Here is a 16,675-nt window from a genome sequence, read left to right as displayed (position 1 = left end):
GTCCAGCCCCAGAATCTGTGTTCTGGTCTAAAACTTTGTTCTGTCTTAAATTTTGCTTAAAGAGAACTCAGGAGTACTGTGTAGCCAACAGTGTTTCAGTATAAACCGTGTTAGGAATAAATAAATTGATCAGAAAAGTCCTTTTTTTCCTAAAGAGAAGTAGATGGAACTTAAAATGAATTCTGAATGGCCATGGTGTATGCGTAGAAGAATAGCGGAGATGGATAACATCACTGTGGTATTTTCAGAGCTTTTTACAGTGCTCTGTTATATCCCTCTCTCCCAGACACATCGCATCTACCTTCCTCTTTAGTATGCAAATGCACAATTAAAAGCATTCAACAGATAGAGATGAATAAGCTAATAAAGTGTGCTGCTAGTAATTTATTTTCATTAACTGGGAGTATGTGGAAGTACCCCAAAGAGCGAAGTGATGCTGGAAAGTTGTAATAGATACGAATCTATTAACTGCCTTTATGTAAGACAATAGATGTTGTGAATATTCGGCTTCCTCTCCAGGCAGTGAGCTAGTATGGTTAACCAAAATTGTTGAGTAATTGTTCTGTGGTTGAGAACAAAATGCTGAATTAAACTGTTCCCAGCACAATAATTGTGTGATTACAGCATTTATGTTGCTGGCCAAAAGAACAGTCATTAGGTTTGGAAGACTTACCAAAACCACAGGCTCAAAAAAAAAAAATGCAAATCACATGTAAATTGTCCTGTAATACCTACGGTGGCTTAAAAAATGAACTAGGAGTATGGTATGTGTATATTTAAAGGCAGGCAAGACAGAAAAAAATGATTGTACATTCAAGAACTACTTCAGACTAGGAAGAAAATAGCCAAAGATTATTCATTTTTACTCTGTTGTACTTTTCCCCCTCTTGTGAGATCCTGCACTTCATATATTATGAGTGTATTCTGCTTTGTGAATGCTATTATATTTTTCCCCACTGCATACCAATCAGATATTGTCTGGGAGTTGTAAGGTAGGTTGGGCTCCCACACCTAACTAAATCTTAGGCCAAGCCTATTCAAAGAGCAATATACAAGGAAGGCAGGCAGCAAGTGTTTATCTGATTGCTGTAATCCAGCAGTAAAATTAAAAATTGATTTATGATGATAGGTGCTCTTGTGAGGTAGACGATTTTCTTCTCTGTTGCATGGTCCATATCTAGAAGTGCCAAAGAAACATGTTCGCCTAGTCTTTTTGTGTTTTTCCTCAAATTTCTAATATTAAAGGTGGAGGAGGAAGGCAAAGAGAAACTGAAGGAGACAGCAAAAAAAAAAAAAGTCACAATGCTTAAGTCAATTAAAACTTTTGTGCCTGCAATTCAGTGCAGTAAACAAGCTGCAGGATTTGGATAGCTGGCTACCTGGCTGTACACAGCAATCAGAAGGTCAGATGTCTGTACTCTTACCATTGTATCTACAGTTAACTGTAGATGTATTTCTGTCAGCTTTAAATGTATTGCTGTCCCAAAATTGTAGGCACAAGATGAGAGACTGTCCTCAATCCTATTAAAAAATGCTCCCAAACTTATGAAAAACATTTTCAAATGAGGATTTTGGCAATGAGGAAAAAAAAGCATCAGGACATGAAAGGAAAAGTGGCTACGTATATATTTAAATATTCTTTCTTCTGCAACTTGAATACATTTTTACTTTTAAAATTGAACTTTTGATGGTGATACTAAACTCTTATTAAGGAACAATTCGACTGGCAAAAGGGACAGTCAGAAACAAGTCCGAACAGCTGAAAGATTGAAAAGAAGTCTTTATTGTGCATTTCCCTGGGCAGTAATTAGAGGCTATCCAACACTAGAAATGTGTTTTCCACGGAGGTTTCTACTAACATTTGGTCTTAGTTTTCCATTTGTCCATCATATTTAAGTGCAGGGGGTTTTAAGACCATGAAGAAAGAAATAAAACTCAATAGAAAATAATAATAATAATAATAGTAAAATGTCTTTTGGAAAGAATTACGTTGAGTTGTTGTAGCAACTAGTGCACTGAAACTGATGTCACTGGAGACCAGCCATACATTGAAACATGTATCTGATTTAATAATAAGAAGAAAATGGGAAAAAGAGGGAGCATTCAAAGGGCTTAATCAGTGGATTTAAGTGTAAAATTTCCTGAGCAGACCAATTTCTGCCAAAGTCTACACTGATCAGGTCATGAAGAATGTTTCCTTCCCCGTACTATATTACATTGTATACTGTTTTATTAAGTATGTCCCTCAACCTTTCAATTAAAAAAAAAAAAAAAGAGTGTACAGACTTTTAATGTGGAATTTGTTTTCCAAGTCTTTTGTATGAATTTTTTCTCTCTTTCTACATAGTATGATTATAAGTGAATGACTTTGATAAGACTTTCATGTCTGTTTATACTGTTGCACTATTCAGCAACTGAATGGGTTTTTGAATTTCTGCCCACTACATGATATTAAATAACCCATTTCTTGCCCACCGTCTACACATAAAAATTGTCATGTTTGTTTTAATTAATGATACTCCACTTGTCAAAGAGATACTGAGTGAAAAATACATCTTGAAACCTTAAGATTTTGTCTAAAAGAATACCTCTTCCTCTTTCTATCTTAATATTACCTTAAATCATATTAAGGAAATTGGCACAAAAAACACAACAAGAAATAGCTGTTAAAAGGCAGAATTCTGATGATCTCCGTGTCTTCTACACCAACCAATCTGAGTAACCAAGACTTCTGCATTAAGGATTATGAAAGTAGAACTGCTTTATATTATTTGATGTGACTTCAATATTTTACTATATGTAAAATCTTTACAAGGCAACGTGTCATGCATGGCTCATAATGAGTGGCAGTGGAAAAGTTGAAATATAAGGCCAGATTGCGGCACACTGCGGTGCTAGAGCGTTAGAGGGGAGGTATCTTGCCATGGTGGGAGCAAAGGAAGACCAGGATGAGAGGTGGGCTTGCCTTTTAAGTCTTTTATGTTCCGGTGAAGTACCACAGCACACCCACTAAATTCCTATTTTATCCTTACCTATGTTATAGACCCTCATTCCGTTAAGCAGTGTTTGAACCACGAGCTGATTGCTACTTTTGATTCAGTTTTTCTCCAAGAGTGTCTTGGGGTCATTAATACAATAACAAGTCTCTTAATGAAGGCAGCTCATTATTAAGTGGTCTAGGCATTGGATATTGATCTATTCATGAATTTGGACTTTACCATTGTGTCAAAAATGAGCTCATGGCATTTGCCTTCATCTGTACACCATTTTAAATCCAATTGTTTCCATATTAGAACTGTTCTCCCTATTTCAGAGATTTAAAAAATCCCACTTGGAACAGTAGACAGGAAAAAATAATACTGGAAGTTACACACTGAAGTGATTTTTTACTTGGATTTTAATATGCAGATATGGTACAATCAACAACAGGTAAAGGAAAGAGTGTAAAGATGGTCTTAACACAGATGTTTCTTAATAACTTTATATGACAAAAAATACTGGTCAGCTCTGTACATAACCTTGCTCTTGCCATCTATTTCTTCATCTCTTAGGGAAAATGCACTAAAGAAATCTTTGAATTAAATTATATAAAATAAAATAGAATTTTGCTTCTGATTCTGCAAAAACATATGCCAATACTTAGTAAATGAAGGGGCCCACTGTGTGAGTAGGCTTACACCCCAAAAGCTGTGTCTCTTCAGTCTGTGTAAGAGCAAGAACCACAAATAAAATAAATGTTTCCTTCCTAATCTGGAATCTGTCTGGGGCAGCTATAGAATCAACATTTTGTGAGGACACAGTGGTCCTGTTTGCATCCTTTGCATGAAAACATTCACAGTAATACTTCTGGTGTCAGGAGAAATGCAAAAGCACCTCAGAAGTATGGAAGAGAGAGCAGGGTGGGGCATTTCTCCCAGCTGACAGGATTTATCTGTCAGAGGGGAGCCGGCCTTTCTGCCTGTGATGAGGTGTAATACTACAATTTATTTCTTTACCTGAATCCATTGATTTGAAGCATTCACAGAAGTTACTGGACAGGCAATTTGGGTGATTCCTCTTCCTGTCCTCCCCTATCCTTGTGTCACACACTAGTGCTGATCCCTGCTTCCCATTCCTTCTTGTTCTTACAGCATACCCATTGATTAATAATGTTAATATTTGCAAAGTCAACCTTGTATGCATTAAAAACCATGCTCTTACAGGAAAACACTCTAGATTCTGCACACCTCTTTTGACTGTCATACCTGTCACTCCATTTCTAACAGCATTAAAAAAGGAACAGCCCTTACTTAACACAGAGCTGCCACAAACTGTCCTATTTGTTCCTCTCTCTTCCTTAGTAGCAGTAGTTAATGCTGGACCTTCCTTCTCGAGCTCTTTTGACAGTGATCTATAATACTGCCACACAACGAATTTTATCTGGTAAAATGGGAGTATTGGATATACCAAATAAAATACTTTGGAGAAAGAGAGAGAAGTGGGTTAGCACACACACAGAAAACACAGCCACTCCAGTGTCTTTAAAGAGAACATGGAAAATCAGAAGGAAACTACAGGTAACTTCTAGAATGCTGATATGAACAACATCAAGGGAAGTATACTTATTTTTGTCTCTGATTCTTTATTGCATGTGCAAAAAACCCCGAGTTCATTATAATGTGAATAATGGAACCAATATATAATAGATCAGCTAACTGTGAAAAACAGTCCACATGTGTAGCTCAAGAAATTATCCTACATGCTGTCTTTTAAAACACATCAGGAAATCTCACACCTGTTTTCTTTTCACTGACAAATGTTTCCCTGAATAGCTTACTGCTAGAGCCGTCAGCACTGGTCCAGAGCTCGTTGGGAAAAGCATTAAACAAGCATCTGGGAACTGTATGTTCTATCATATGCTGTGAGGCAGCGTCGGTTATTAATGTAAGCTCATAGACTTTCCAGTTTGAAGGGAGTGACTTTGCAGATAACTTGCTACATGACGGTTACATTTGGGAACTAGTTGCTATTAGCCAGGAAATACACAAATAGGGGACAATATGCCATATAAATCATCAGTTGTGACAGTCACAAGTTGATGGCAGCTTTCCATTATAGTCCTGGCTTGTCCTTCTAGGAAGGGTACTACCAATTAAACAAGACAATTAGGTGCTTGGAAGCTATGGCATAAGAAACAGTATTTGTGTGAATTTTAATTAAGGTGAAATGAATCAGTCTGGCCCAAACATTGGTCATCATACCTCTAAAGACAATTTTGTGACCTCTGCTAACTTCAGCCTCTTCACGGAACAAATGGCTCAATCAACCAAGCAATGGATCTTTTTCCTCTAAAAAAAAAAAAAAAAAGAAAGAAAGTGCACATTGTTTCATTGTTTTGAATTTTGCTCCAGAGCTGCAACTGACTTTGATTGGAAAGGGCAGTTTAGAGAATATGTTTCAGTCTTCTGGCATAGCTGTTACCTGAATTAGGGTAGCTTGTCCTGAGAGGCCTGTTTTTGCTGGAGAACCCCACCCACTGGGGTGCTTCAGGGCCTGGAGCAGCCATTCCTGCATGAACTCTTAAGATTTTGACTTAAACCAGCTTCATACTGGAATGAATTTCAGTGTGTCTTCTTTTTTATTTCAGATGGCCTCTTTGTTTTCAGTAGGGCCATTTGTGCAAATGCCTTCGTGGCAAAATTGCTCTGTGGATAACTTCCATGCTAAGTGGCACAAGCCGGAATACTCCTTGTTATGTGTCGTCCCAAATGGGAGAAACTCATGTCAGTGCTTTTCCCTCCTCTGCATGATTTTTCTGTACCAAATCAAATAGAAAAGAAGTCTTCTAAAGTTATCTTGGTTACATAAATGAATAAATAATACTGCTTTTTCTTCCCTTAGAGGTATCCAAGAGATGCTTCTTGATGCAAAAATACATTTTGGCTTGTATCCTTCAAAGTGCTGCTGAAGGTGTTTGTCTCTCACCAGCCATTTTGTTCTGTAGTATGAAGTGGCGGAGGGAAGCCTTTGGAAGCAAATTATTGACATGGGAACAGCTACTGTCTGTATTATTTGGCAGTTTAAGGCACTTCTCTGCACTTCGGTTAAAAAGGCTAAGCATGTGTTCATTCAGTAGTACTTAAAGACTTTTTGATGAAATGAATTTGAGATGGGTGCTGGTGGTGACACCTGGATTCTCTTGCAGGACTGAGCAAAGACAGAAAGTTTCCTGTCTGGAAAAGCCTTGCTTTTTAAAACAAAAAATGTTTATGTAGTTCTCTGGATTTCAGTTTCCCTCAAAGTTTTTTTCATGTGTTTTCTGTGAGCCAAGGTGCATGCATACAAACTATTACTTGTTAAGACGGATTGTCTCCATATTCCAGCAAACTAATAATTTTTTCTACACTATCATTCCAAATAAGATTCTCTTGTGGTAGTGGAGTTAAAATAGGAGGTATTTTTTTCTGCCTAAATAGCCTTTTTCATTCTTCTTAAAAGATTGCCACTTTTGTACGATCAGTACCACTGTTTGTAAACAATTGTGAGCAGTGAGGTGCTACTGTTGAATGGTCTGGGGTGTTCAGGCAAGAAGAATTTTGATAAGTAATGGTATGAACTGTGACAGCCTCTTATGCGACAAAGGAAAGAGTAATGTTTAGGGCCCAAAGCATCCACTGCAGAAAAATTCTCCAGTGAGAATCAAGAAGAAACATTGATCACAAAATTCTTTGCCAGGAACCCCTATACCACCATGCCTGGCAGGGGAGTGAGCTGCTTCTCAGCAGTAAAGGCAAAGCATTTGGTCTTTAGAGCATGGGGTAGGATGGGTGTGCTGTCTGTCTCCTGTGTGTCTCTTCTTCTTGGCATGCATCTTCTATTTTTGCTTCTTAAGCATTCACTAAGCACCCCATAAAAAGCCACCTCAAACTCGCTGGGAGGGTGATCACTGCATTACCCAGATAGGCAAGTCTCCCTGTTACATAGATTTGGGACACACTTAAGTCGATTTAGGGAACTGATACAGGGAAGAGAATGAGGAGAATAACATTTTCTTTTCTTATTTTAAACGTCACTGTAAGGGAAAATAGCAGATTGTAGTTATATGAGGACATATATTTTTATTTCCCTTAAGATAGATGTGGGGGGGTGTGAGAGAGAGAGAAAGAGCTGGCCAACACATGCTAATTAAAGAATCCAGTCCTCAGCAGAGTGTGTGCCACCATGAGCCAAGTGTTTCTGGAGGAAGGGGGACTGATGCAATTAAACATGTCATTTTTGAAGGACATATTTATGTCATTGCATGGTAAATGTACATTACATTCTTTTGTATACAGCAGAAGAGATACTTAACTTCTAAACAGGTTGTGGGCAAGAAGATATTCATACAACAATTCGAAATTAAAAGAATCATTCAAGCACATCCATGGTTCTAGGAATGTAAAATTTGAACCTCTTTGAGTAACTGACAATAGTAACTCAAATGAAAATAAAAATTAGACACACATCTACATGAACAAGCCATTTAGGAGATCATTTCAGCAAAGATGCTCATGCAGCTTGTGAAGGACATCTAAACAGCTCAAGGGTAAAGGACTGCTCGGAGTGTTGTCGGTTTGCAGAGAAGGGAGTGTTGCTTTTTGCAGCCATCTTATTCACACTGAGTAATTCGTTACTCCGTCACCAGTCTCACTGAAATTGATAGAATTGCTTCTGAGGAACTAGAGGTGGGTGGAAGATCAGTATTTACCCCTCAGTGTAAAGTGTTACACATGGATGCCAGGAACTGTATTGAATTATTTACCTTGGAGAGAGGAAAACTTGTACAAAAGTTTATGCTTTTGTAGCAAATACGGAAATTAAATTGGTATATGTCTATAAGGATAAAACAAATAAAACTAACAGTAGCTGCTATGTTAGGGGCTTAGGTTTGTTGAAAGTATGGGTTTGTTACTTGAGAAGTATTATGAGCCTTCTGGATTAAGCAAGAATCATGTGAGGGGAAAAACTGTGAACTTCTAGTGAAAGACTGTGTCAGGATGCTTGGGCATAATGGGCCAAAATAAGGTCATGCAACCTATCCTGATTCTGGTATTTCCTAAGCCTTGAATGCTTACCTTTGCAACCTTATTGTTTTGTCGAACTATTTTGTATTTGCAGCTATTTATATAATGACCCAAAGTGCATGTGGCATTTTACAGAAAATGGAGTAGAACTGCAATTGTCAAGTGTTTGCAGTCTAAATTTATACAAGTCACAGCAGGAGCTAGTAACAAACAGTAGGGGTAGCTGTTAAAAACATACTGCTTAGTGCTTAGGTAGCTGTGGTAACCATAGTATGTCCCTAAAAGTAGGTAAGAGACCAAAATTTAAACAGAAGTATTACGCTTATAATGAAGCCAGGAATGCTGGGAATCTGGCATTAGCTGCACTGAATGCACTTATTTATGTGAGTGCATTTGTTATGGTCAGGTCATAAAGGAAACGCACAGATCTGTGAAGATACTGGCCTAGGTTTCCACATCTTAAATATGTTCCAAGTTTAATAACAAATTTCTTTTGCTAAGAGTAAGTCATTTAAGGTCAGATTTTGAAAGGCATCAAAACAAGTAAAGATTCAGAGAAGCATTTCCCCGAACTGAAAGTCTTTACAGGCAACTCTGGTTGCTTCAGATTCCCACTTGCACCGCAAATACAGTATTAATAACTTGTCACATGCTCATACTGTTTTTTTCATTGTTAAGTTCTTTAGGGATAGTCTCCCTTTTGTATTTTCAGTGATGAGTATGAAGGGTCCCTGATACTGGTTTGGGCTCCAGTTAAAACTTGGTTTCAATTTCTTCCACTCCTAAAATATTTTGCCATAACAGAAGATGACTTGCTCTCCTCATTATAAATAAGAGAGGCTTTGCTCTCTTGGCCTGTTTGAACTCTTGTTTAACCACTTACTTAAGGGAAATATTTCTCAAAACCTAAATGTCAAGTGGTATGGTCTTCCTTCCTTCCTTGCAGCATGGGCTTCTCTCTTGCATCAAATTATTTGTCAGAGATACGTGAATGAAAGTACGAATTCCCTGAGCGGTGAACTGACTTTGTAGAGAACTACAACTCTCATGACATTCTGTTCATTTCTTTGCTATTTCCTTTATGTCAGATTCCTTTTCTGTGCATAACACACATCTGCAGTTTGTTGTGCAGCCCAAGAGTACTTCTGGTTAATCAGATATGTGGTGATTGCATTAAAATTGAGAGAAAGAGCAGGGAACTGTGTGTTCAGTTGACATTGGGACAATAATATGTGTAGTGAAAAAAATAGGCCCTTGGGAGATCGTATCTGCATCATCCAGACTAATATGACAAAGTATGTAAGAAGTTACAAGGTGAGGTTGTAGCCCATTAAATCTATTAGGATTTAAATTACAATCTTTCAGGAAATTACAATTAAGAAGAGATAATCAGTCACGTAGAGAGACTGGCAAGTGGACAATCTTGACAACTCTATTCATTTTTTTACTGTTAAAGATGTGTTAGTATTTTGTGTACATATATTTGTCCAGTAGCAGAACAAATTGGAAGGGCTGAAAATAGCTCTGGTTTGTAGTCCATTACATTGAAATTAGAAATGAAGAAATTATTGTCGAGAAAACTTTGGAAAGTATGCAAACAATGTAGCAAAACAAAACTTTTGTGAGAGCTGTTAATTGATGTAGTAATAGCTAAACAACAACAACAACAGCAACAAAAGGAAAATACCCTTTGCATAAAACTCAGAAGGAAGGGCCTGTATTCTGTGCCACTTGAAACAGTTGTAACCTAGCAATTCTGGGTAATAATAATAAACAGACAAAAGTTAAAATGTGGTAGTTAAATGAGCCATAAAAATGAAGAGTAATTTGTATTGTATTGTGTCAGGTAATCGGATTAAAATAAAATCATAATTGCACTTATTTGTATTTGGGAGAAAATGAAGTGTAGCTGTTTGAGTGGTGCTACATACATTCCATCCTGGAATGAAAATCACATTGTTTTGACTGCGTTATTTCTGTATCCATGCAAACCATCCTCATCACTCTACAGTCCTTACCTCCTTAATACAACTGTGTTTGTGTCATTGAAATTAGTGGATCTAAAGGCCCTGTGGAGAGACAAAGGCGAACAGTGATTTGAAAAAAAAAAAATGAATTGCAACAGTCAGGTTTAAGAAGAAAGGGCATTTTCCTGGTAAATGGGAATAAATGGGAATAAATGTTTCCTGGTAAATGGGAATTTTTCAGTGTGGTGTTTTGCTCGTGTATTTGGCAGTCACTTGGAATCAAGTGCAGACTTGTGCTCCATTGTGGGCTTGGCAATGACAATTTGTGTGTGTGTGGTGCTTTAGTTATATTAGCCCTGGAGGCAGAGTTAACACTTGCAGTGGGACAAGAGTATTTGCAGTCATCAGAGAACTTTGCAGTCAGCTTCAATAACATCACTCCATTTTTTTCACTTTTTTTTAACATTTTTTTTGGCAGCAAATCTCTTAGTAGAACCATCTGTCTTTCTATTAGTGTTTTTGAGTCCTGTTTTGAAGCTTCTTTGCTTGGCAAAGTCACTTTCATCCTTGGAAACCATTTAAAAAAAAAGTTCTGTGGCTTTTTGCCGAAGAAGAGTACTATGCAAAAATTCCACACGGCTGTTCATTTTTGTTCTAAAAGAATACAGTTACTTTGTCTTTTAAAAAAAAGGGCAAAAAAAAGACAAAAAGGCAAATATTGGACAGTTAGTTCTAGGGTGACTGAGTGATTATGAGAAGAAGTCACGTTTTAAATGTTTTTATCTCCTGAAGTCCAGTTAAAGTACATATGCCTTACAGTTAAGAGGATGAGAATAGAAAGCAGAGTACAGAAGTAACAAAAAATGGATTGAGTTCAGTGAATGGAGCCCCATCTACTCCAGTTTCAGTCCCAATCTTAATCTCCCACTGCAAGGATTTCCATCAACTGCACTCTTGAACTTCATCCTTGCAAATTGTTTCAGACTATAAAGATACAGGCAGCACACATATAGGTGTTAACAGATCCTGGCATAAATTAAGAGGTTACAATCCCAAGTTTTGTATCACTCTTCTGCTTTGTAGCAGTGTTGGGTGAACTGAGACATCTCCTGGATCTTCAGGAGATCAAATTAAAATAAAATTAAATTAAGATGCTGTACTCTGAGCTGTGGCAGCCAAAGAGCTGACACAGATTCTCTTTTGCCAGTTCTGCTACACAGGCAATAATGAAAGGAGTAATACCTTCTTATGCCTCTGGCTAAAAACAGTTGTCTACCAACACCCTAATTCTCCTTGTTTCTTAAGGCTACAGACCACATTTTTTTTTTTTTTTTTAATCTGCGGTAATGGATCTATATTTCCAATGCTTCAGCTTTACAGTGCAATTACAAATCTAAGATGACCTCTCTTAAAAAATGAGTCATTCTCTACTGACTGATCTCCAGAAAATAAAGTTTTACTTGTCAGTATGGTGGTGTTTTGTTTGTGTTTTTTTTTTTTTTTAATTAAAACTAGCCATTTAATTGTTTAATCTAGCAAACTTTCTGTTTCTCATCTGCGTGAAGTACAAAGATGTTGTCCAGTTCTACTAATTAAAACCTCTGGCAAAACTTGGTAAAAGCAATGGTATTAGATGCTGTGCCATGGCAAACCTCCAGTTTTGATGACTAATTTCTGCACGTCTTAAGTCTTTTGCAGTATCCACTTACAATATAATATTTTCCATTTCCTGGCTTCCATGGTTGTATACGGTTGCTGTGCAAAGTTGAACAGCTAGCACTTTAGACATAGCTGTGTTATATTTGTGAATAAAGTGTCTCAGCTTTTTTCTTAACATCTCAGAGACTTTGTCTTTTCACGTGTACATATAAATTCACATATATGGGCAGAAGAATAGTACTGACTGTGCTGTACATTACTTTTGCACACATTTGTACTTCTGTGTATTTGGATCTTTGTGTTTGGGCTCAGGATGAAAGCTATTTGAGACAAAGATACTGTTGCACAATGCGATAAAAGAGAAGAAAAGCCCACCCTGTAGTCAAATAGAACTGAGGTTTATGAACTGTGGGGGGAATAATTACTTGGAATATAGGTATGCGTCAGTGCAATCTTTTGATTTATTTTGGATTAATGTGATTCATATGAAGTGTTTCGATAATTAAGATGAGGCTGAATAGTTGATGCTACTGGAACATTATGGAGGAGCATATTCAAACCTGACCTCACAGAGTAGAAGTGAGAGAAAGCATGTAAGCAAACATTTCCCCTAGAAAAAATTCCACGTTTGATTTTCCCTCTCCTGTTCAGCAGGTCCAGGGTCAGCTGCCTCCATTAATGATTCCCGTATTCCCTCCAGACCAACGAACCCTAGCAGCAGCTGCTCAGCAAGGATTCCTTCTTCCTCCTGGTTTCAGCTACAAAGCGGGATGCAGTAAGTCCTGTAGACTTTTTTAGCTGGAAGTGGGTATAGGGCACATTTTCATGCCAATCTGTATAAAAGTGTCACCTCTCTAGCCCAGTGGACAAAGCCAGTAACTTGCACAGATGAGTTTGAAAGGCAGGAGTAATCAGTGTTGTATGAGAAGATTGTCAGATAAGTATGTTTCAATGTAACAGCAAAACATTTCACACAAGAAGTAGATTTGTGCACCTTCTTTCTGACAGATCTTTTTGACAAGTGAATGCTCATGACCACACAAACATACGTAGATCTGAAGAGAGAAGCTATTTGAAACTTCCCAATAAATTTCAACACTGCTGTAAGAAAATACGTTTTTTTCCTGAAGCAGCCTGCTTACTATTTGTGAACTGAGGGCCTATTCTAGTCTCTTTCTTCACACAGAACTCACATTAATCTCAACAGGGGTTCTGCACAGAGATCAAAGATAGCATATGCCTTTCAGTTTGATGGACTAACACTATGTTTATGAGAGCCTAACACTAAAAAATACCGCATCTACTTTTTTAATCTTTGAGAGATTTGTATTGTTCTCTACACTCTCTCAGTTTTTTGGGGGGGAAATTTTATTTAAAGATTTAAAATTTATTTATTTAAAAGATTAACTGAGGATCTCCATTTCCATGAACAGACTTAGCTAAAGGATGAATTTCATAGTCTCATTTTCATGCATTTGTGCTTGTATAACTCTTCTGACATCAGTCTCCTACTGAGTTATCTGGGATTTGCTTGCTCTACTGTTCTCTGTCGCTAGTATGTGTGCTTAGCTTTATTATGTCCATGTTAGTGTATCCATCTGCATCATTGACTAACCCATGAATTCATCGGTTATTTTGAGTTATTCAGCACTTGCCACTGCAGTAGTTTCACAAAATTAGAATGTAAAAAGATTCCTTTAGTTAAACTGGCTTAGCCCACAATTTGAGATTTCTTTCAGTTCCCGTAACATTGTAGATACAGTACTTGAATGAGAACTTGAGTTGCTTGGCCACAACTGCGTTTTCCTAATATTTTATAGTCTGGGACCACTACTGAAAATTACTGTTCAAAACACTTCACATCCCTCAGCAGCTACAGTGCCAAAGCATAGGCTCATTCAGTTCTTCCAGTGATTTCACACTCGTTCTTTCTCAAAAGGAAGAAGCAGTGATTCACATTACAGAATGTTTAACTGAAAGCCACATTGGATATGATGCTAACATAACTGTAGGCCTGGAAAAGGTCAAGAAAGGCACCCTATTAGATATATCTGGCAGATCAAGTCACTTCCATGTTAATGAAGTCTGATTTGGATAGAAAGAGTTGAGGTGTTTCTTTTCCTTCCTTTTACTGCATGTGCATTAACTGTAAGACATTCATATAGTACCTCACATCCATGAAGTACGTATGACATCACATGTTTGTGTAACCTTGAAAATGAAAAAGAGCAAAGTGGCTGCTGCTCCTGGCAGTAAGGCTTGGAATTAACAGCATGCCAAGGTCTAGGACTGAGCAGAAGCCAGTGGAAAAAGACAGCTCTGTGTTTGGTGATTCCCTGGCATGTTTGACTGAATTTGACTGAGAAGCTGAGGAAAAGTGATAAGTAGTCCAAAGGATTTTTTCTTTTCACTCACAGTTTAGTGTAAACAAAAGCATATACGGATTTAGCTACACCTAGAAAGCTTGTAGCAATGAAAAAAAAAAGTAGCTGCCTTAAAACTATAACATGTTCACATCAAGTAATGTTTTTGACAGGCCATTAAAACATATTTCTCCCACTTCTCTGTTTGCCCTTCTGTTTATCAGGCCTCTTGGCAAAGATGTGGTAGATTGTAAACCAAAGAGGTTTGGAAAAAATTTTCTGAAGTACCTGAATGATTTAGGAGACTACATCTCCATTTGAAAAGGCACTAGGATCTAAATCTAAAGGGTATTTAGCAAATATTTATACTATGAACTTCAGTACAGTCACCAATGCTAGCCTGAAATGAGATAAAGTGGATACCAGTATAGCACTGCATCAGAGAACTTAGAGCAGATTGATTTGCTCAGCTTCTCAGCATATTAAATGCCTGACTTTCACTAAGTTCACTTTTGGAAGCAAAGCCTTCTTATGTACTTCTGAAGATCCCACTACCTGCATCTTTAGCTGACTGCAATTGTGTGTTTTGCTGCCTGTACCTTATGAAAATGCATAAGGTGCATAGTACATAACCTGACTCCCTTTCATCTTCACAGGCCTTTTGGAAAATCTGTCCTTTTTTCTGGACTGATAGATTTTCAAAATTATTTTGCGTGGTTGATTGATAGGAATTGTCTAGTGGGATTCTGTTATTTAATAACATTAACAACCTGCACATAGGAACACTAAAATCTGCATGGGACAATTCAGTTCCAGTCACAAATAACTAATAGCCATGAAAATCAGTTCTTAGAGAAATCCAGATGGTGTTTCTCAATAAAAGGGAGATTTGAAAATTTGGGGGAAAAGGAAGGGGAGATTGCCATGATAAATAATGTATATTTTCATAAATAATTACTGACGTTGAGTACCTTGATTATGGGTATCGGGCTGAGGACATCTTGAAAGGGACATAGTATTTATACTGTTATGTACCCTGTCCATTTGTAAAATGAGACCTCCAAAAGAGTATCTCAAATTAAGCAGCATGTCGTCTAAGGCGCTCCAGCTCTCTAGTTGGTTGTGCTATGTGTCACACCTCATGGCGGGTTACCTTCCATCTTCTGTCTGCAGGCCACGTGGCTGAAGAGTTTACTGCCTCCTGCCGCTCATCACTGTGCCTCTAACTTCTGGCATACTGGCCAAGCTTCTTGGTTAAGCACTCCCTAACTCACTTCTGTCCAAACTGGGATAGCAGGTAAAATTCTGTTAAAATAGCTTAAACTAAGCTGGCTCATTTTGATGGAAACATGTTGGGAAGTGATTAAGCAAGCAGCTTGGTCACAGTGGTAACCTTTGGCAGGGGACTGTGGTTGGAGATGGTGGCCTCTTCATCCAGCACAGCTGCAGCTGGAAGAGAATGTGTGATCAAGCCTTGAGGTTTGTGAAAGAGAAAAAAGGATGAATACCTATTTATACTGCTATTTTTGTCTCGTTCAGCTTAGATAATGAAACCAAATTAATTTATTCAATACTTCTTGGTTCACCTGTCCATGTTAGAGGAAAAGAGGGTCAGATGTATGTCTTCCAGTGCTTTTAGAGAGTGTATGTGGTAGGATTCCTCAGCCAGTGTTTCCCAATTGAATAATGACTTAACCAGAGACAGTGGAAAGGAGGAGTACTGTTTTCTCTACAAATACTTCCTTTTTTGAAGGTGAGACTGTGAATAACACAAAAATAGCCATAGCAGGTCATAGCAGGGGTCCATTTAGATTCCTGTAATGACTAACACCTAAAGAAGAATAGAAGAACAGAGGAAGAACATACTGATACTTTGTACCTGCGTGCTTTGACAGATTCCAGCTGTCTCTGGACTCAGGGATGTCTCCCTGACTCAGGGATCTTCTGATTCAATGGTGGCATCATTGTGTAAGAGCTACTCTCGTTGAAAAAGAGAGGTTTATCTGCTTAGGTTCCTATCTGAATGGAAATATTCTAGAAGGTTGAAATACTGAAGAGAACACAATAATATCAATCTCTAATATAAACACAGCAAATTATTCACTTATACTTTTCAAAATATTTTGCAACATTAGGTAAATACAGGGAGGAGATGGGTAAATGTTTTCTCCATGGTTACATGGCAGGTTATGGTCTTTGGCTTTCGATTCAATGTAGTAAATTTCCTTTTCTTTCTTTTTCTCCATAGCAGGTCATGCTTGGGAGTGGCTTGGTTTTTCATTTTGTTTTGTTTTTTAAGCAGATGGTTTGCATTACATAAGAGACAATTTACACAAGTTGACACTTCCCCTTTTTTCTCTGTGGCATATTGTGTAGTGGTAAAGTTGGCAGAGAAAAACGGAGGAATTTCTATTAGGATTACATTTCTATTTAAGAAAAAGATTCATGATCTGTGGTTTCAATTGATTCTCGACCTCCATACCTAGGTGCAATTGCTTGGTTGTGTAAAGTATTAAATATTATTATTTACAACCAAATAATTTTTTTCATGTGAGGAAAAATAAGTTGGAAGTATGTGATGTGGCTATATTGTCTGTGATTAGCAAGAAAAATACTAGTTACCTACCTATTTGCTACATATCTA

General features: G+C 37.6%; 1 protein-coding gene across 10 annotated transcripts in view; it reads left to right on the top strand.

The window, feature by feature from the left end:
• The window catches only part of SOX5 (SRY-box transcription factor 5), a 645,390-nt gene that overhangs the window by 530,579 nt on the left and 98,136 nt on the right, over positions 1–16,675 (top strand). For 6 of the 10 annotated variants that reach the window (XM_040565762.1, XM_040565757.1, XM_040565750.1 and 3 more), the window contains one exon: positions 12,320–12,443. In XM_040565762.1, the coding sequence (XP_040421696.1) occupies positions 12,320–12,443 (124 nt within the window). The remainder of the gene's footprint in view (positions 1–12,319; positions 12,444–16,675) is intronic. The other 4 variants (XM_040565774.1, XM_040565770.1, XM_040565743.1 and 1 more) reach the window with 1 other exon arrangement.

Source organism: Cygnus olor, chromosome 1 (genome assembly GCF_009769625.2).
Source record: "Cygnus olor isolate bCygOlo1 chromosome 1, bCygOlo1.pri.v2, whole genome shotgun sequence".
NCBI lineage: Eukaryota > Metazoa > Chordata > Aves > Anseriformes > Anatidae > Cygnus > Cygnus olor.
Note: the sequence above shows the minus strand (reverse complement) of the source record. Positions and strands in the feature narration are given on the sequence as shown.